The sequence below is a fragment of the Prionailurus viverrinus genome, chromosome F2, assembly GCF_022837055.1.
Source record: "Prionailurus viverrinus isolate Anna chromosome F2, UM_Priviv_1.0, whole genome shotgun sequence".
Lineage (NCBI taxonomy): Eukaryota > Metazoa > Chordata > Mammalia > Carnivora > Felidae > Prionailurus > Prionailurus viverrinus.
In genome coordinates this window covers 17372047-17394442 of record NC_062578.1, presented here as the reverse complement: position 1 = coordinate 17394442, position 22396 = coordinate 17372047, and the positions used below count along the sequence as shown (strand labels likewise).

Sequence of the window (22396 nt, the reverse complement as noted above, 5' to 3'; positions counted from 1 at the left end):
GATATAGGGGTAGGGCACCTGGCTGACTCAATCAGTAGAGTGCGTGATGCTTGATCTTGGGGTTGTGAGTTCGAGCCCACGTTGGGTGCAGAGATTACTTAAAAATACAATCTTTAAACACACACACACACACACACACACACACACACACACACACCAAAAACAAAACCCAAAATGATCTAGGTATGTCTGACCATCTTTCAGGTTTGCAGAATAGACATTAGTCTTTCTTCTAATTCCTTTATTCTACAGCTAAGTGTACTACAGCAAGGCTGAAATAATTATTTTCCTCTCTTTCTGTTCTGGGACTAGGGGATCAAAGACCCTTTGATAAAAATATGACACTACCTACCAGAATAATTTTTAGAGACATTCATAGGTCAGAGAGCAAACTAATTACAAAGGCATGGGGGCTGAGCAACAGAGGAACAGGACTGTCAGCTGCCTAAATCCTGGAATCACACTGCCTGAGTTTAATTCCTGGCTCTAATACTTACTGAACACATGACCTGAGCAAGTTACTAGCTTCTCTGTGCCTCAGTTTCTTTATCTTATATAACAGAATTGTTGTGAAAATAATACATACAAAGAGCCAGAGTGCTGGGCACATCAAGTACACTTGATGCATGTTAGCTATTACTGTAATTATTATGATGATAGTAGCATTTCCCAAAATATATTTCAATATCCCTCTGATTCAGAGTTTTGGAGAATATAATTAATAGATTTGGTTCAAACAAAAAGGAACTACATGGTAAGAAAATATTTTCAAAGAAATCTTTGCTTTGTTTAAGGCAGAACTCAAAGTCTTTAACATGCTGAAACATATTGTGAGTCACCAAGAAACATATTGGTAATTGCCAATGGGATAGAACATGAAATATTTTCCACTGACTTCACCACAGAACTCTTTATTAGAGGATCATCTCATCTGATTATAGTTTGCACGTTTTAGAAAATGACAGGCTAGAGTAATCTTTAAACGCAACTGTGGAGACAATAATTATCTAAATACAAATCATGTTTTATTGTTAACATTTCAGTATATTATTCTTGCTATAGTATCTGTGAAGTCTGCAGATTCAAACCAAGGCTCTTTTATGAATCTTCCACCTACACCATAAACTGCTTAAGAAAAGAGCTTTGTTTACAATTCTTCATTAGCTTGCTTTGTGCCTATTAGCCAGAATCTTGAACATAATAGTGTTAATGCTGGCCTATCCTTCCAAAAACTGATAAGTGAATAAAAACTGTGACTTCCTTCTACTTTTTCTAAACATTATCAACTTAAGAATACTAATCATAAGGGCACCTGGCTGGCTGGGTCAGTAGAGCATTAGACTCTTGATCTCAGGGTCATGAGTTCGAGCACCACGTTGGGTGTAGAGATTGCTTAAATAAATAAAAACATACAAAAAAAAAAAAAAAGAAAGAAAACTAATTATAAAACTCACCTCCCCTCCATTAACAAAATCCAGAACAAAATAAAGCTTTTCAGTTGTTTGGAAAGAATAATGTAATCCAACCAAAAATGGATGTTTCACATTTTTCAAAAGCACATTACGTTCAGCCATGATATGTTTTTGCTGTTAAAAAAAAAAAAAAAGAAAAAAGTAAAGGATCCACTTGTATTATATGCCAGAAAACATTTGTTATTTGAGAAAATGGATTTAGGAGAAAAAAATGCCATTCTACTTTACCTCTTTTCTGTTGAGAACTATTTTTTTCTGTAACACTTTGACAGCATAAAATTTTCCATCCAGTTTCCGTTTTGCAAGAAGAACCTGTTGTAAAGATTGTGCATACTATTAGAAATTTCAGTATTTTGATAGAAATAATTCATTTGTCAATAAATTCGTACTTAAATTATGTACCAAAAAAGTCTACAAGGGACCTAGATTGTATGTTTTAGTTTTGAAAACTGAAAAGTACTGAATTTATTTCTATTTCACTTCTCTTTAGATACTTTACAAAAAAAATATTTATCACTTGAATAGCCAGATACCATTTCTTTGTCACTTAATGTGCCAAAGTTTGAGATTTTTACTCAAGTCCCCAAATCTAAACTGCTTGAGATCCTCGTGTGTGTGTGTGTGTGTGTGTGTGTGTGCCCACGCGTGCAAGCACCAGCCCTGAGTCCTAAAGAGTGAAAATACTAAAGCTATAAACTTCATGAATATATTTTTTTAAAAAAAAGGAGAAGGAAATGGTTTCTATATGATCAAAGTGCATTTCTGTTTGAGCATTTAGGTTTTAATACAAGTCTCAAATTCAGGAACATTCAGAAGAAGAAGCACCCTGTATAGCCGAGTTTTTATAATGGGCAGGTTGCATGCACTTTCAAAGATGTGAAGCAACTTAGAGGCTTTTGCTCCAGAAAAAAAAGTAACAGACTTAGGATTTTACAAATAATTTTAAGGGATTCAAGATGCCCAGCAAGCTGTGTAACTATTAAACGGGGTACGTTCCAAAGCGTTTTGAGATTATCTGACACAGCAAGTAGGGACACTGCTGGGCCTCATATTCTAGTCCCGGTGTTGTTAACCTTGCTAAAACTTATAACCCCAGACTAATCATGAGTAAAGTACCAGACAAATTCCAATCTTACAATATACCTAACTAGTACTTCTCAAAACCATCAAGGTCCTCAAAAACAAGGAAAGTCTAAGAAACAGTCACAGCTAAGAGAAGCTTAAGGAGACATGACAACTTTATGTAATGTGGTATTGTGGGTGAGATCCTGGAACAAAAACAGGCCATTAGGCAAAAAGTAAGGAAATCTAAATGAACAGTGGACATTAGTTAATAATATGCATCCATATTGGCTGAATTTTGGAACAAATATACCATGTTAATGTAAGATATTCACAATAGGGAAATTGTGTGGAATGGAGGATGGTTTGGGAATTCTCTGAATTTCCTGTATTTTCTCTATATTCATCTTTTCTATAAATCTTAACTGTTCTAAAAATAAAGCCTATTAATTTAAAAAAATGTTTTTAATCAAAGTAGACTCAAAACATCTTCAAGGTAAAAATGTCTTGTGCTCAACTGTTGGCCATTTCTCCAATTTTCCATTCTTTTGTTTGCTACAATATTTGACTCTACTGAACATCTTTCCTTTCTTAAATTTTTCCTTTTCTCAACACCTCCCACCTCCCAGCCTGACCTTTCCTTCTCTATTTTGATTGGTTCATCTTCAAGTATATTAAGAGAAAATAATTCAAATGTGGCAATCAAGGGATACTGATTCCCTTAATAGAGCTAAGTATTTTTTCAATAGACTGGTAGATTGGAGAACTGTTAAGAAACAAACTGGGAAAATGAAAATGGAACCAAGACCACTCAGTGGACAAGAGTTGGTAATAAATTTTAGGTTGCCATTATTTATTTTAGTCTATCATATATTTTTTCTACTTTTCAGACACACTGTGGATTTGTATTTGTTTACTTTTCCTTTTTATGTATTCTTTAATTTGTTTTATTGTATTTTATTGGCTTCTAACCATTTTATAAGACTTTGAATTTTTGTTAAACATAACATATATATAAAAAAAACTCACAAATCATTATAGCTCAGTAAATTACTACAAAATGAAGTCACACTGTGTAACCACTATCCAGGTCAAAAAATAAAACATTATCATACAGTTGTGGGTTCATTTCTGGGTTTTCTATTCCATTGATCTATGTGTCTATGTTTGTATTTACCCCAAAAATACAAAAATACTAATTCGAAGGCAAACCTGCACCCTTACATAAGATGTTTACAGCAGCATTATGTAATATATCCAAATCATAGAAAAAACCTAAATGTCCACTGACTGATGAATGGATAAAGAAGACGTGGTATATATACACAATGGAATATTATTCAGCCATAAAATGAATGAAATCTTGCCATTTGCAATGACATGAATGGAGCTAGAGCACATTATGCTGAGCGAAGTAAGTCAGAGAAAGACAAAGTCTGTATTTCATTCATTCATATGTGGAATTTAAGAAACAAAATAAACAATCATAGGGATTGGCAAGCCAAGAAACAGATTCTTAACTATAGAGAAGAAACTGATGGTTATCAGAGGGGAGGTGGATGGGGGGATGGGTTAAATGGGTGATGGGGATTAAAGAGTGCACTTGTGATGAGCACCAGGAATTGTATATAAATACTGAATCACCAAGTTGCACACCTGAAGCTGATATATCACACTGAATATTAACTAACTGAAATTTAAATAAAACTTTTAAAAAGAAATAAAAAAATAAAAATAAAAATAAAACATTATCAGTAGCTTGAAGCCTCACCTTTCCCCTGATTTCAGAAACTACTTATCCCTGTCTTCCTCAACTATCGCAATTTTTAATAACACAGATTAAGTTTTGTCTTTTTTTGGGTTTTATGTAATTAGAATCATATAAAGTTGTCTGTGACTTCTTTCATTCTAAATAATGTAATATGCATTCATGTTGTATCACGTAGCATAATTTTTGTTTTTTACTGTGCAGAATAATGCATTATACAATTTTAAAAAATTTAATTCTAATATAGTTAACATACAGTGTTATATTAGTTTTAGGTGTATAATACAGTTATTCAACAACTCTATATATTACTCACTGTTCATTATGATAAATGTACTTTTTTTTTTAACAGTAAGTATATTCTTAATCCCTTTCACCTACTTCACACATTCCCCCCACCCAAGTCACACCCCCCCCCCCCCCCCCCCCCCGGTAACTATCACTTTGTTCTCTATAGTTAAGAGTCTATTTCTTGGTTTGTCTCTTTTATTTTTATTTCTTAAATTCCATATATGAATGAAATCATATGGTATTTGTCTTTCTCTGACTGACCTATTTCACTTAGCATTATACTCTCTAGATGTTCCCATGTTGTTGTAAATGGCAAGATTTCATTTTTTTTCATAGCTCCGTAATATCCCATTGTATATATAATACAAACCACATCTTCTTTATCCATTCATTAATGGACACTTGGGCTGTTTCCATAATTTGGCTATTGAAAGCAATGCTGCTTGAAACGTAAGGGTGAATATATATTTTCAAATTAGTGTTTTTTAATACTTTGGGTACATACCCAGTGGTAGAATTACTGGATCACACAGTTCTATTTTTAATTTTTTGAGGAACCTCCATACTGTTTTCCAGTGGCCGCACCAGTTTGCATTCCTACCAACAGTGCACAAGGCCTCCTTTTTCTCCACATCCTTCCCAACACTTGTTTCTTGTGTTTTTGATTTTAGCCATTATGACAGTTGTAACGTGATATCTCATTGTACTTTTGATTTGCATTTCCCTGATGATGAATGATGTTGAGCATCTTTTTGTGTCTGTTGGCCATCTGTGTGTCCTCTTTGGAGAAACGTCTGGTCATGTCTTCTGATTTTTAATTGGGCTATTTGTTTTTTTTGGTGTTGAGTTGCAGAAGTTCCTTATCTAGGTTGGATATTAACCCTGTATCAAATATGTCATTTGCAAATATCTTCTCTCATTCAGTAGGCTGCCTTTTTGTTTTATTGATTATCTCCTTTGCTGTGCAGAAACTTTTTATTTTGATGTGGTCTCAATAGCTTATTTTTACTTTTGTTTTCCTTGCTTCAGGAGACATATCTAGAAAAATGTTTTTCTGGCCGATGTCAGAGAAATTGCTGCCTGTGCGCTCTTCTAGAATTTTTTTTTTTTCAACGTTTTTTATTTATTTTTTCGGGGGGGGACAGAGAGAGACAGAGCATGAACGGGCAAGGGGCAGAGAGAGAGGGAGACACAGAATCGGAAACAGGCTCCAGGCTCTGAGCCATCAGCCCAGCGCCCGACACGGGGCTCGAACTCACGGACCGCGAGATCGTGACCTGGCTGAAGTCGGACACTCAACCGACTGCGCCACCCAGGCGCCCCGGGAATTTTTATGGTTTCAGGTCTCACAGTTAGGTCCTTAATCCATTTTGAGTTTATTTTTGTGTGTGTTGTAAGAACTGTGGTCCAGTTTCATCTTTTTGCATGTAGTTTTCCAAGCATCATTTGTTGAAGAGACTTTCTCCCAGTGCATATTCTTGCCTCCTTTGTTGAACGTTAATTGACTATATAATTGTGGGTTTATTTCTGGGTTCCCTGTTCTGCTCCAATGATCTATGTGTTTATTTTTGTACCACTACCATACCGTCTTGATGACTACGGGTTTGTAGAATATCTTGAAATCTGGGATTGTGATACCTCTGGTTTTGTTTTTTCTTTTTCAAAATTACGTTGGCTATTCGGGGTCTTTTGTGGCTCCTTACAAATTTTATGATTATTTGTTCTGTGAAAAACTGCATTACACAATTTAATCCACTCTAATTGACCGACATTTAGATTGTTTATGAATAACAATGCCATGAATATTATGACATATTCCTTTCCATATTCCATATTAGTGTGTATGTGCATGCATATCTGTTGGATATATAGCTAGAAAGATAAGTAGCTAGAAGGATATATAGCTAGAAGTAAAACCAATGTGTCACACAGGTAATGCATATATTCAGCTTCAATAATTAACACCAGTTTTCAACAGCATTTAGAAATGAAACACATAGGAATAAATCCAATTAAAGATATATAAAAACTCTATAGGACATTATAAAACATTATTGAAAAAAATTAAAGAAGAACTAAAAATTAACAAAGGGATATACCACGGTTAATGGATTGGAAGACTAAATAATGTAAAAATGACAATTCTTCCCAAATTGTTCTAGATTCAATGCAATCCCAATCAAAATCCAGAATTTGTGGAAATTGGCATGCAAATTTTGTGGAAATTGGTATGCTAATTAAAAATACATGCAAAGGGCTAAGACTCTTGAAGAAAAACAAGGGAGGCCTTGTTTTGTTGGATATCAAACGACATAGACTAACAGAACAAAACAGAAAAACTCAAAACAGAAATATAAAACATAAAATCTAGAAGCAGATGCATGCATATATGGACACTGTATAAATGATGAAGGTTACCCTGTAGATCAGTGGGGAAAGAACAGTCTTTTCAATAAATTGTGTGGGACCAGATGGATATCAATAGGGTAAAAAATGAACTCTGACCCTACAACTTCATACTATATGTGAGAACCAATTCCTGGTAGACTCTAGATCTAAACATCATTATCTAGATCTAAAAAAGAATGCTTTTTGTTTTTAATGACAGATTATCTCAAACATCCCAACAGACTGTGAGGGAGCACTTTGCGTGCACTATCCCTTTCTAACTTTCTGTTGCTATACTAGCACAATGTCCAGCATGTAGTGGGTGGTCAATATATGTGCTGAACTAATAAACACACATGGGTTTAATTGTATGGTCACAGTTTCTGGTATCTAGGGAACTCAGAAAACAAACTAGAGATACTGAAAGCTAGGAATGTAGCAACCTATAATTAAACACATGCATATTTATTTTCACTGCAGATTGAAGTATAATGCAAAAAAGCAATTAAATATATCTTATGATTCTGGTAACTCCATCTATGATGCTTCTGGCCTTAAAGTAGATTCTCCTTCCTTGGTTTGGCTACACGGTCAAGTTATATGATTCATCTGACACTGTGTGAGGAGCAGCAGGGTTTTCACACATCCCTTTCCTTCCTCAATTGTTATTTTCATAGCTGCTCATTTATGTCTTTCCTGCTTCAGCTTAAATAGCATCCCTTTAAAGAAGCCATCCTTGGGGTTCCTGCGTCGCTCAGTAGGTTAAGTGTCTGACTTGATTTCAGCTCAGGTCATGATCTCACAGTTCATGGGTTTGAGCCCTGCGATGTCAGCACTGAGTCTGCTTGAGATATTCTCTCTCTCTCTCTCTCTCTCTCTCTCTCTCTCTCTCTCTCCCTCCCTCCCTCCCTCTCTCTCCCTCTCTCTCTCTGCCCCTCCCCTGCACACTTTCTCTCCCTCTCTCAAAAATAAACATTAAAAAAAATAAAAAGTAAAAAGAAGCCATCCTTGACCCATCTAAATAGGAATTTTCCCGCCACTGCCTATTGTCTTCTATTCTTCATTTACTTCACAGTCCCATTACTTTCAATTATTTGACTGTTTTTTTAAAGCTTATTTTGAGAGACAGCACAGGCACACAGAGGGACAGAGAGAGGGAGAGAGAGAGAGAATCCCAAGCAGGCTCCATGCTGTCAGTACAGAGCCTGATATGGGGCTCGAACTCCCCCAACCATGGGATCATGACCTGAGCCAAAACCAAGAGAGTTGGACACTTAACCGACTCAGCCACCCAGGTGCCCTGACTGCATATTTTTAATTGGTTACTTCTACTAGGTTCTAAGCATCACAAAGGTAGTGACTATGTCAGTTTTGTTCAGTACTATCTAACCAAAAGCCAGTATGGTGCTTGGCACATCATAGGTGCTCAATAAATATTTGCTGAACAAATGAATTTTATGTTAAAATTTGAGTAGATGTCTTATCTCCTTAAGTACTTTGAAGGTAAGGAAAACATCACAACTCCATATCCTGCATACCAACAAGCACCGTGGCCTGGAATATATAACGCGTGCATTCCTTAAGTATTTATTTATTGTATGGAAAAATAAAAACTCTTACCTTGCCAAAGCTGCCTTTTCCAATAACTTTTAAGAAATCAAAGTCTGTTGGTTTAGCACTGAAATAAATGAACAATGACAAAAATTAGCCTCCTAGAAATTGGAAAGATGTTAACTTTTAAACATTTCTTAGTACCTCACTCTTTAATAAGTAAATGCTGGGCACAACATTCTAGCATGATGACTCCAGCTTTCACACTGGTAATATACCTCATCTTGAATATAAAATAGGTAATAATGAATAGAAGTAATATCTACTTTCTGATAAGACATTTTATAACCTTCTTAATGCCTTGTTAATTTCTGCTTAAGAAAGACTTCCATAATGGTCTTTTTGTGAGAAAAGCATTTATCTATATCTATATATTGTTTGAACTCAATGTAGCTTCTCTTTAAACCAATTTTGTTAACCATAAACCTCACCAGTGTTGTTAATGAGGAAACTGAATAACTATATAAATGAGTAATTTATCCCAAGGACTATCTAGTTTGGCAATTCTTCTGACACATACAGATTTTGCACATATATCACTTATCATACATTACAGATAAAAGACCTCTCCGCTTATTCTCATAGATGGCAATGCAGAAAATCCAGGAGTACAGAGATCAAAGAGAATACTAATTTTGTCCTTTTATTTACATTAACTTGTCAGATAAAAACAATATTGGTTACAGGTAGACAAAAGCACATGGCAACAGAAAGCAGAGTGTAAGCAGCCAGGAAAGAGGTTTCCTTCAACACGGTCTGAATCTTAAATTGGACTCAGGAGAAGATAATGACTCCATTTAGAGTTTAAATTTCCTTTAATTTACTATCAAAATAAATGGCCAATTCAAACATTAGAGTAGCACCAGGCCTAGGTTAAATAATAACAGGTAAAGATTAGGGAAATAAATACTTAACTAAGCTCAGGTGTTTTTCTTCTTCAAGAATCTGCTCTTTGGACTATTTTGTTCTTTAGTGATATGTTGAGATACTGAAATAATTTTTTTAAACAAATAGCAAAAAATCATGCAAATTTTTCAAACATAGTAAATAGGCTAACTGAGGCCGTACCCAAGGCACCACTGTTAACTATTGGTGATGAACCCTAGCTGAAAGCGAGTTTGTTTCTGTGCTGCATGAACAACTCAGTGTATGATGACAGGAAAGCATGCTCAAAACTAAACCTCCCTTCCAGCTACCACTCCAATTCTTTGCTTTCCTTTGCAGTAAAATTCTTCAAGTAAGAGGTTTAAATTCATTGTCTATTCCCACTGTCCTCTCCTGAACTCTTTCCTATCAGGGTTTGTACCCATTACACCACCGAAACAGCTTACAAAGGTCGCCAATGATTTATCAAACCCAATGGTCAATTCTCAACACTTACCTGCTTTACCAGAAACATTAACATAGTTAATTACTCCCCCCCTTGACACACTTTCTTCACCTGCTTTTGAGACATCACATTCCCAGTTTTTCTCCTATTTTACTAACTTTTTTTTTTTCTCCTTTACTGGTTCCTCCCTGACCTTACTACAATGCTGATGTCTCTCAGGACCCAATCCTTGGGCCACTTTTTATCCAAACCATGGCAGGTATCATTAATCTGTCAGGGCACTCCTCAAACTGAGCCAAGAGGTGGCCCTGGAATCCTATGTATTCAGCAATCTAGGCATTCACTTCTAATGAACTGCTGGAGTTGATACTCAAAATCAAGATCTAATACTCAAATCTACATTTGCCATTCCTGGTGTTCCTCAAAATGTTTTCCCCGTGCTCAAAAAAATATGGCACTGTGGGAGAAACTGGTTAGAACAAGTTCAATAGACTTTACTATGGTAATGTCCATCATGACTCCTCTGGAACAAGCTGGCTGACAACCAGGGTTGCACCAATAAACACTGAGCACCAGTGAGAATATGTGTTAGACCTGCATGGATACTTCTGTCAGAGCCCCTCGAGTCCCTCCCAGGACGACTTAAGATCCCCTGAGAAATACAGTCTTCTGATTTTACACACACACACACACACACACACACACACACACACACACACACACACACACACCAGAAAAATGACAATGGCAAAACAGCAGAACCAAATAAATAATCTGTGGATTTACAAAATCCTCAGAACTCTGTTACAGCAATGGAAAGCTAGAACAGTAAAATAGATAAGCAAAGCATATGATAGCATTATATTCACCATAACTATGGTTATTGTATTTTATTGGGTTCTAGTTAAACTGATATAATTATGTATATCTGCACATTCACAAGACAGGTCTTCCTAGAATTCAGTTAGAGGATTTTTGAAACAAATTAAACTTACTGAGGATTTCCAGATGGTCCCAGGTTGATGTTCTGTGAGGTAGAGTGTAGCTATCGAGATGGAGGAAAAAACAGTAACACTGTTAATAACACTTCAAAGATTATCAGTCAATAAAATAAATGGTTCTGAAATAAAATGTATATAACTCTCCCATAGATATTGATGCATCGCCATGTTAAAGAAAACTGAAGTCCTAATTCTTATTAAATGCATAAACTTATTTGGAAACACACAACCAATATAAACACACATTTTTATGACAAATTGCAAGAGCAGTTGTAAGGAAAAAAATAACACAGGAATGAAGCTCAAAGTTGTCAAATGAATGAAGTAAACTGGGGAAAGCTCCTTGGATGAGGTGGGTGTAGAAACCACAATTTACAAGGGACCATTTCTACGTTTAAAAACTGGTTAAAATGGCTACCTATGTTTCAAATTTTCAAATACCTGCTCATTAATTTTATGACATGGAAATGATAATATGATGATGATGAAGACTGCAGATGCTGGACTGAATTATAGGAGACAGACTTATTTCTAAAGCAAATACACACAGACAGGAGTGTTTTTCTTTCTAATTCCACCACTGTGGTCTAACAAAAATTTTAGATAGTCTTTTCTCTTTACAATAATTAACATAAATTTAATCCCTAGTATTAATTTAGAACCAAATCTTTACTTACCTACTATGCCATAAAGCAATTTAACTAAAAAAGATTCTAGTTCACTAATAATTAGCTAGAAATTTATCCCCAAATCCCATAAAATTAATCTAGTGATCTTGTTAGTGAGAGCACTTTTTATACAGCCAGGTGTAAGTGAATTCTGCTTCACATAAATTCCCTTTGAAATTCTTTATACATACAATCACAAAGCTGCAGATATTCCAAATATGCATACTTTTACTAGAGCCTTATTATATAATTATACTTCCATACGTTATAGATACAAAATAAGCTGTAAAAACTTTTCTCTTTAAGCTCATCAGAACTAAAAAATTTTATCTAAGCAATTTATTATTAGTGATATAGATCATATATATTTCCACTTAAATTCATTTGAAAATTATAGAAAATCTCCACAATGCAAACTACTTTTAAAAATAAGGGCAAAGGGGCGCCTGGGTGGCTGAGTCAGTTAAAGCATCCAACTCTTGATTTCAGCACAGGTCATGATCTCACAGTTTGTGAGATCGAGGACACACTGGGTTTTGCACTGACAGTGTGGAGCCTGCTTGGGATTCTCTCTCTTCCTCTCTCTGTCCCTCCGCCACTAATGCACATGCCCTTTCTATCTCAAAATAAATTAAAAAAAAATGAAAAATGTAGGGCAAAATTTCCTAAGCATAATACGTTTCTTATAAAAATAACAATAATGGGGCGCCTGGGTGGCGCAGCCGGTTAAGCGTCCGACTTCAGCCAGGTCATGATCTCGCGGTCTGTGAGTTCGAACCCCGCGTCGGGCTCTGGGCTGATGGCTCAGAGCCTGGAGCCTGTTTCTGATTCTGTGTCTCCCTCTCTCTCTGCCCCTCCCCTGTTCATGCTCTGTCTCTCTCTGTCCCAAAAATAAATAAACGTTGAAAAAAAATTAAAAAAAAAAAACAATATTGACACCAGTTTCCTACTTACAAATTTATTTTCTACCAATATCTTTACATGAAAAATTTTCAAGTACTACATTTTCAGTCCCCAGAAGACAGAAATTTAGAGAACCATACAATCTAGCACAAGACCAAAAAAAAAAAAAAAAAAAAAAAATGTGTAAAAAATCTGGTTCATGAAACGAGATCCTATTGTGTCATAATTTTAACATGGAGTAATCTTTTCTGTTTATATATTATAGTGTTTCCGAGAATCTGATAACATAATCCAAACTAAATTACAATTTCAACACACTTATTCTTTGAATGAATGTGCAGAAAACTGGATCATTTTTCCATTCAATTAACTTTCTTTATATATTATATAGGTGAGGGAAGAGGAGTCAGTAAGCATGGATGAAACGAGGGCAACTTGTGCCCTGAATTAACACCGATACATAAAAAGATTTCATTACATAGCAATGATTTTCCTAACAGAGCATATTTCCAAAATAATAATGAAAATTATTGGGAAACATAATTAATTTTTTACCTACTATTTTTAAGACCTTTTTAAAAAAAGTTTTATTTATTTATTTTGAGCAAGGGTGCACACATGTGCATGGGGGAGGACAGAGAAAGAGAATCCCAAACAGGCTCTGAGCTATCAGCAGTACCCTATTTCAGGAACCCGTGAGATGATGACCTGAGCCAAAATCAAGAGTCGGTTGCTGAACTGAGATACCCTACTACCTACTATTTTTAAAGATTACAGTTAATCACTAAACTGAGGATGTGTTATAGTTTATTAACAGCATAATTATCATTAATAATTAATGATAATTAAACAAAAGCATGTTTCTTGGACTCTATTTTTCTCTAAGTAAGGGGAAAGGTCCTGATGTCTTCGAAGATATTTTCTGGCTATTAATTTAGTTATCCACTTAGAAGTCCTTAATAAATAGCTATAGCTGTAAGACAAAGTACAGCTTCTTCCCTTTTCTGAACAGATTCTTTTTATCTGTATTTTAAAACTGCAAGAGATCCTAGTCCAATTACAGATTTTATGGATGAAAAAAGAGAAAGGAAATAGAATTCAGATCTAAGGTCAAAAGTGGTAGAGACAGGAATCAGAACTCAGGAAGCTCTCTTCATTTGGTTCTTTCTTCAAAGCCAGCTGCCTCCTATAGCAAGGCAAGATATTTTTCAAATAACCTAAACCTACATACTCTCAACATGATTAGCAAGTAAAACACAGAAAATCAGGATTATATACATTTTCTTTAAAATGTCTTTAATATTTCATTTTTGCATTAAAAATATATATACATGGTTACAAAATATGGAAAACACCAGGAAGGTGCTTTTAAAAAATCCATAACCTTATTAACAGATGATTTTGCAAATATTGCAGTAATTTCACATAGTCTTTGCGTAGCTTTGAAAAACTGACTGGAATCGTAAAACAAATTTTTTTAATGTACAATATATGGGGACAAATTATTGAATTGGTTTATATTTACATTGATTCTAATTTTTTGTACTAAAATGATTACCTTTGTTTGTTTCTGCGTGAATGATTATTTCATTTGCGTCAACTCCTAAATGACCTGAATATTTTCATGTTTGATACACACTGCCAAACTGTCAAATTATAGCGGTGCCAGGAAAGCCCAGGCAGGGATGCCTGCTGTGCCTTACCCTTATCAGTCCTGAAGTATTTTATTTACATTTTTGTTAATTTGGTAGAGAGAAAAAAATCTCTATTTTAAAAATTTCACTTGCTGTTGGCATTGAGGTTGAACATTTCCCACATGTCTGTTTACGAACAGTATTTCTTCATGTCCCTTTGCTTTTTATCTACAGGGCTTTAAATATCATTCTTTTCAAAAATCCATCTATATATTTTTACATAAATGTTTTCCCTTCTTAGGCCTTATTACAAATGCTCTCCCAGTTTGTTGTTTCTCTTTTGACAAGTTTCAGATATAAAATTAAAATATCCTTTTATGTTGTCCTGGGATCAACCATGTCACAAATGGAAAACATAAATCAGCTCTCTTAACTTGAAAACCCTCCAGTGGTATCAGAGAAGTAAAATTACTACTTTACAGTAGTTGCAAAAAAGGAATAGGACTATTTTCCAAATGAAGATTTTAGCTATGGCACAGTAATATTCCGAGTGATACTATCTTTTAAAACACAGAAACAGAACCATGAAAAAACACAACATTATAAAGACAAAAAATGTACTTTCAGGCAACATCTCTGACTTTCATGTATATATTTAGCAAATACATATAGCTTTCATCAATTTTAATTATAAAGGTATTACCGTGTTTATATTAATAGTTTTCATGATAATTTTAATTGCTAAATAATAATTCTCTGTGTTAAATTACTATAATTTACTTTTCCCACGTAACTTCCTAAAGTAAATGTTGAAAACATCATTATAATAAGCCAGAGCTTATTATATTTATTTATTGGTTATCACAACTGGTTTAAAAAAAAATAAGAATACCCTATTCTTTATTTGGAACACATACTGATTATGTGCATGTACCTACAGGAATAAAACTTAGTTGATGCCAACTGGCACATGCGTATTGATTGTTCTGCATATAGAAACCCAGCAATGAAGAGGAAGAAGTATTAAATTAACATTATGAGTACAAAGGCCTTTCCTGCTGGTCAAAATTCAAAACAATAGTTTAAGTATGTTAATGATTATGAAGACATATAATGATCAAAAATTAAGATGTAAAGTGAAGAGAATAGCATATAAAATTGTATATACTGTATAATTAAAATTAGGTAACTAAAAAAATCCCTATATATTAAGAGAAGATTAGTTGGAAAACCACTAAAATGTTAAAAATTACTAGTCTGGTTAGTGATAAATACTTCTTACTATTTTCAAAACTTTCTACTAAATACTACCATGGATTACTTTTTATCATAAAAGTACTCATTTTATAAATTTTATAAGAAATAATAAGAAGTGTACACATTTGTTTTTTTGTATTCTACAGGGTAGAAAATTTACAATGGATGAGATTACATCATTTTAAGTAAATGTTGCCCTCAAGTTGCCAGTAATTTCATCTTTGGGGAATGGTATTTTTTCTGTTAAAAAATACAATCCCTCTTATTACCTTCTGAGTGCTTCTTTCATCCTCATCTTCGGATGGATCCGACTGATGTTTTGGGCTGTCCATTTGAAGGAATGCTCTGACATCTGGACTAAAAACAAAAATTAACTCTATTATAACTTTAAAAGCATCTCTATAGCTTTTCTCCCTTTTAAAATGAAAATAAAAGTAACTGTAATAGCATTTACAGTATGAATACCAATACAATCCATCACTACTATTATAAAAGTAACAAGCTGATTAAGTTTTTAAATATAGGGAATCCACCTGACAAATGATCAAAGATAAAAACAGGCAGTTCATAAAGAAAAACCCCAAATGGTAAGAAAGATGTCTAGCTTAACTAATAATCAAAGAAATCCAAAGTCAAACAACAAATGAGATACCATTTTATGTCCGTTAATGGGCAAAGATTAGATAGACAGATAGTATCAAAAGTTGATAGGGATATAGGGAAAGAGACACCCTCATGCATTGCTAGTAAGAAAGTAAAATGAGGAAACTTTTCTGAAAAGGAATTTGGCAATATTGGTTAAACTGGGTAGGGCCCATAATTTCCAGTTGTAGGAATAAACCACAAGAAAATTCTGTACAGGTTCAGTGAAAAACATGTAACTGGGATACTCATCGCAACTTTCTCTACAGTAATAAATCAGAAGAATAGGCATCCACCAATAGAGAAACTAGTAAAGCTATGGTTAACGACCCAGAGAATTCCACTCAAGAGTCAGAAACAAGGAACCATGTAGCACAGTATCATTTTGTATATTTTAAATATTCACAGACATGAAGGAGCACCCAATAAAAAAATATCTGAAGACACATAACAAACATATTCAAGTAAGGATCAACAGTAGGGATGAAGGGATGGGTATGAAGATCAAACATGAAGAGAAAAAAAAAGTGGACTAAAATAAAAGGCCTTACTAAGAAACTCAGAAAGATGAAAAATAATTTTTATTTTTTAATTTTTTATTAAAAATTTTTTAATGTTTATTATTTTTGAGAAAGGGAAACAGAGTAAGCAGGGAGGGGCAGAGAGAGAGGGAGACACAGAATCTGAAGCAGGCTCCAGGCTGTGAGCTGCCAGCACAGAGCCCGATGCAGGGCTTGAACCCATGAACAGTGAGATCATGACCTGAGCTGAAGTCAGCTGCTTAACTGACTGAGCCACCCAGGTGCTCCGAAAAATAATTTTCAAAAAAGGGAGGAGCTGGTGAGAATGTAAACTAGTATAGCCACTATGGATAACAGTTTGGCAGTTCCTAAAAAAGTTAAATGTAGAAATTCCATATATTAAGCAATTCCACTCCTAGCAGGTACCCAAGAGAAATAAAAACACATCCATACAAAAACTCACAAATGTTCATAAGCAGCATTATTCACAATAGCCAGAAAGTAGTAACAACCCAACTGTCCATTAACTGATAAATGGACAAAATGTAGCATATCCAAAGGAATATTATTCTGCCATACAAAAGAATGAAGTACTGACATATGATATTGCATGGATGAGCCTCAAAAACAGTATGCTGAAAAAACAAAAGACAAAAAAGATCACATATTATATGACCTCATTTATATGCCATGTCCAGAATAGGCAAATTCACAGTGACAGAAAAGTAGATTAGTGGTTGCTAAGGGTTGGGTGAAAGGAGAAATTCAAAAGTACAGCTGACCCTTAAACAACATGGGGATTTAGGGGCCCTGACGCCCCATGCACTTGAAAATCCATGTGTAACTTTTGACTCCCCCAAAACTTAATTACTAACAGCCTACTGTTGACCTGAAGCCTTACCAATAACATAAACAGTTGATTAACACTTATTTTGTGTTATGTGTTTTATATAGTGTATTCTTACAATAAAGTATCCTAGAGAAAAAAATGTTAAGAAAATCATAAAGAGAAAATACATTTACAGTACTGTACCAAAAAATAATCCATGCATAAGTGGACCTGCAAAGTTCAAATGCATATTTTTCAAGGGTCAACTGCAGTCTCTTTCTGGAGTGATGTTAATGTTAGATTAGGCTTGAGACAACAGAATAGGATAGTGGTGATGGTTGTATAGCACTGTGACTATATTAAACATCACTAAATTGTATACTTTTGAAAACAGTTAAAAGGGTGAATTATATTTATGTGAATTTTATCTCAATAAAAAAATTAAAAAAAATTTTAAGGTTTATTTTTGTGACAGAGAGAGAGAGCATGCACAAGCAGGAGAAAGGGGGGGGGGTGGAGAGAGAGACAGAGAGAGAGAGAGAGAGAGAGAGAGAGAGAGAGAGAGAGAAACAGAACTTTGAACAAAGTTCCAGGCTCCGAGGTGTCAGCACAGAGCCCAACACGGGGCTCAAACTCATGAACTGTGAGATAATGACCTGAGCCAAAGTCAGACACTTAACCAACTGAGCCACCCAGGGGACCCTCAATAAAAAAAATTTTTAAAGGTGAGGGCAAGGATCTTTAATCTTATCACACAGAAGCAACTATTACTAGTATCTTGGTGGTATTTTATTTCAATCTTTTTTTTTTTGTACCACTAAGACCATCTTCTATTTAAAATATTTTTAATGTTTTTCACATAAAAATTACATCACGAACATTTCCCCGTGTTGTTAAAAAGTCTTTGTAAACAGTCACTTTTGATAGATGTATACTGTTGTACAGTGAGAATGCACTAAATGCTACTCAATGATTCTTTCATTTTAGGATACATAGATGGATACAAAGATTCTAAATTTTTACTATAGAATTTTCACTGGTATAAAGTTGTGATTGATAATCTTTGTGCATTCATGATTTTTAAAAACAAAATTATTTGGTCTGAATTATAAACCATTTTCAGGTTTTAAATATAGTTTGTTAAGCTGATTTCCAGAAAGGCTATACTAATTTATTCTCTCCCAGCAGTGTATGAATATCCTGAAGACTCTCTCCAGCTCTGATTGGCATTAAATATTTCGGTTTATATTATCTCTAATAATTTAAAAGTGAAAAACGGTAATTTAAAGAAAAGGTATTAGTAGTTAGTGAAATACAAATAAAGCAACAGTAAGATACTACAACCCACTTACCAGAACGGCTAACAATACTAAGTGTTGGTGAGGTGAGCAATGTGATCTTATAAATGGATAGTGGAAATATTATTTGGTACAATCACTCTGGAAAACATGTTTAACATTATCCCCTAAGGTTAAACATATACATAGCATAAAACCCAGAAGTTCTACTCCAAGTACATCAGAAATATCTGCACATGTTAATGGCAACATTATTCACAATAAAATAAAAACAACTCAAATGTGCATCTGAGCAGTAAAATGGATAAAATGGAGTATATTCATACAATGGGATAATATACAGCAATGGAAATCAACAGATTATAGCTATATGCAACAACATGAATGACTCTCAAATGGTTGAAAATAAGCCAGATAGAGGGGTGCCTGGGTAGCTCAGTCAGTTGAGAGTCTGACTTTGGCTCAGATTATGATCTCATAGTTCATGGGTTCGAGCCCCGCACCAGGCTCTGTGCTGACAGCTTGGAGCCTGGAGCGTGCTTCAGATTGTGTCTCCCTTGCTCTCTGCCCCTCCCCTGCTCATTCTCGCTCTCTCTCAAAAATAAATAAACATGAAAATAAGCCAGATAGAGAATACTGTATGATTCCATTTATTATAAAGTACAAAAATGGCACATTAATCTTTCCTGCTAAAAATCAGGAGAACAGTTATCTTTGGGAAGGAACAAAGGAACAGTGATCGAGAGGAGGCATGTGAGGGGATTCAGGTATGCTAGTAATGTTCTACATTTCTTGGCCTGGGGGCTGGCAACTCAGATGCATTCACCTTCTCGTAGTTCATTAAGCTGCATAATCATGATTTGTGGTCTTTTCAGTATGTGTTACGCTGCAATAAAGCTAAAATAAGGTATTTTTACTCCAACTTGCATTTAAAAATTTTTTTAATGTTTATTTATTTCTGAGACAGAGAGAGACACAGCCTGAGCTGGGGAGGGTCAGAGAGAGAGGCAGACACAGAATCCAAAGCAGGCTCCGGGCTCCGAGCTGTCAGCACAGAGCCCTACACAGGGCTCAAACTCACGGGCCGTGAGAACATGACCCGAGCCAAAGTCGGAGGCTTAACCGACTGAGCCACCCAGGTACCCCCCAACTTGCATTTCTTAAATAATACAGAAATGTTCAGTTTCTCTGGTAATCAGCCACTTGCATCTCCTCTTTTATAAATCATTAAAGGGCTTTGTCCATTTCTTTTGGTGTCTTAAGTGTGTTCTGTCTGCACAAGCTCTTTCTAGATGAAGCAGATTTATCTACTGTTCTTTATTATGGGAAACTTTTTCTACATTTTTGGTTTTTAACTTCACTTGTGATTTCTGGGGTTCAAAAGTTTTTATTAAGTCAAATTTGTCATTGTTTTACTTTACATGTATCATGCATTGCCAATATGTTCAGAAAACCCTTTTTTATTCAGAGATCAGAGAAATGTCAACCTGCCTTATTCCAGTTTTTAAATAATTTTAAAAATAAATTTTAATAAAATTGTTTTAAACATTTTTTTTGTTTATTTATTTTTGAAGGAGAGAGAGACAGAGTGTGAGTGGGGGGGGGGGGTGGCAGAGAGAGAGGGAGACACAGAATCTGTAGCAGACTCCAGGCTCTGAGCTGTCAGCACAGAGCCCGACATGGGGCTCGAACCCACAAACTGTGAGATCATGACCTGAGCCGAAGTCGGACGCTCAACTGACTGAGCCACCCAGGCACCCCAATAAAATTGTTTTAACACAAGCAAATAAAGGTACTTTTTTTTCTATTTTTTTTAAGATTTCACTTTTCAGTAATCTCTACACCCACCATGGGGCTTGAACTCACAAATCCAAGATCAAGAGTCACATGCTACACTGACTGGAACAGCCAGGCACCTTATCAAGTAGAAGTATTTTTTTTTCTTTTTTCAAGTAGAAGTATTTTTAAAGTGCATTTCCCTAACTGGGAATAAGAGGCACATAGTAAGTGTTCGAAATACACTTGATGATTGGCTTCTCTTCTTGCTCTCTTAAATCTGTACTATTTTATAGTTTGATGTTTAAATGAAAAGTGTGAAAATTAGCAAAGCTTGGTTAACATCAAGATGAGATTCAGAAAATATGAAATGTCATTTTTTTATTAAAAAGAAAACATCAGTTAAAAATTAAGTTTGAAAAAACTCTTGGCTATTTATTTTTGAAGTACTGGTCGAGAAATGTCCTCGACCATGAATAGAATGGTGGTAGTTACAGGTTGTATATGTACATATAAATCCACTGGGTTGTATACTTAAGAATTGTATGTGTATTTCATATGTATAATTAAAATTAATATAATCAAATTGCTTTTAGTTGAACTTTAATACCAAATATAACATTTTTATAATATTACTTTCCAGATCCAGGATGAATATTTAGAACTTAATATAGAGTGTTAGAAGTTCTGAGTAACACTTCAAAATGTCAGGAGAAATAATATCCATCACCACCATTTATTCTATACTTATTCCACGTGAGGCTCTGTCAAAGAAGACAAGTTCGACCTCTTAATGTATACATTATATTTAAAACAAGCCACTAATACTCCAATTAGAAGTAATGAGTGCATACAGCAAAAGTTAAAGATTAGAGGGATGGATCTAAGCTGAAGACACAGAATTTGTCCTAGGGCAAAGGCATAATGTTTAAAAAATAATTATACAGAGAGCCGAATCACAAAAGGCTCTTTGCTGAGGAAAAGACCAGATGTACAAACCCTGAGTTCAAAGATCCTCCCTAATTTTGTGTTTGTGACTTGCTAGAGGCTCAGGATGGAAAGGCACCTGCTCCTTAATGCACTGGCTAACCCCAGAGCTACCACAGGTGCCACACCTCTCCCTGAGCTTATCCTACCTGTGAGCATTGAGGGAAAATCCAAAGCACTGGACAGGAGACCTTGGTCAGAGGAGGTCCAGTTCTAGAATTTTACTAATTTAGTAAATTAAATTAAGTTAAAAAAAGAGGCCAGAAGACTTGCTCAGAATGGTATAAGCCCTCAATAATTATACTGTGAAGACCTACACAAATGGTAGTCACTTGTTTTAGAACTGCTAAATATACAGTCCTTCAGGCTGTGATTCTGAAAAGACTATTAAAGGGTGTCCTGTTTGCATCACTGTCTATAAGGCAATCTTCATGTCTACACAGATAGGTGAGCTATGGAAAAGCTCCCCAGATATTTTACTTTATCCCCTTTACTTCTTCTTAGAACACAATACTTTATATATACAAAACAATGTAAGGGGCACCTGGGTGGCTCAGTCGGTTAAGTGTCTGACTTTGGCTCAGGTCACGATCTCACAGCTTGTGAGTTTGAGCCCCGCATTGGGCTCTATACTGACAGCTCAGAGCTTGGAGCCTGCTTCAGATTCTGTGTCTCCCTCTCTCTCCGTCCCTTCCCCACTTGTGCTCTCTGTTGCTCTCAAAGATGAACATTAAAAAAAAAAAAATCGTAAAAATAAGATAATGTAGGTAACATATATGTAAATTAAAAATCATAATAAATATAATGAATACCCATGAATTATCAAACTCAACTGAAAACACATCTCAAACCATGGATCTACCTATATGTTCCTATAGAGGAACTTCATCAGGAGCTGCTGACTTCTGACTTCTGACTTCATCAGGAGCTGCTGGCCTACAGAAAGAAGCTTAAACTC

At 35.0% G+C, this 22396-nt stretch overlaps 1 protein-coding gene across 5 annotated transcripts in view; it reads right to left on the bottom strand.

The window, feature by feature from the left end:
- The window catches only part of SGK3 (serum/glucocorticoid regulated kinase family member 3), a 142657-nt gene that overhangs the window by 19918 nt on the left and 100343 nt on the right, over window positions 1-22396 (bottom strand). For all 5 annotated transcript variants that reach the window (XM_047842617.1, XM_047842618.1, XM_047842619.1 and 2 more), the window contains 5 exons: window positions 15655-15742; window positions 10918-10967; window positions 8602-8659; window positions 1701-1784; window positions 1455-1586 (listed from right to left, as the gene is read on the bottom strand). In XM_047842617.1, coding sequence (XP_047698573.1) covers window positions 1455-1586; window positions 1701-1784; window positions 8602-8659; window positions 10918-10967; window positions 15655-15742 — 412 coding nt within the window. The remainder of the gene's footprint in view (window positions 1-1454; window positions 1587-1700; window positions 1785-8601; window positions 8660-10917; window positions 10968-15654; window positions 15743-22396) is intronic.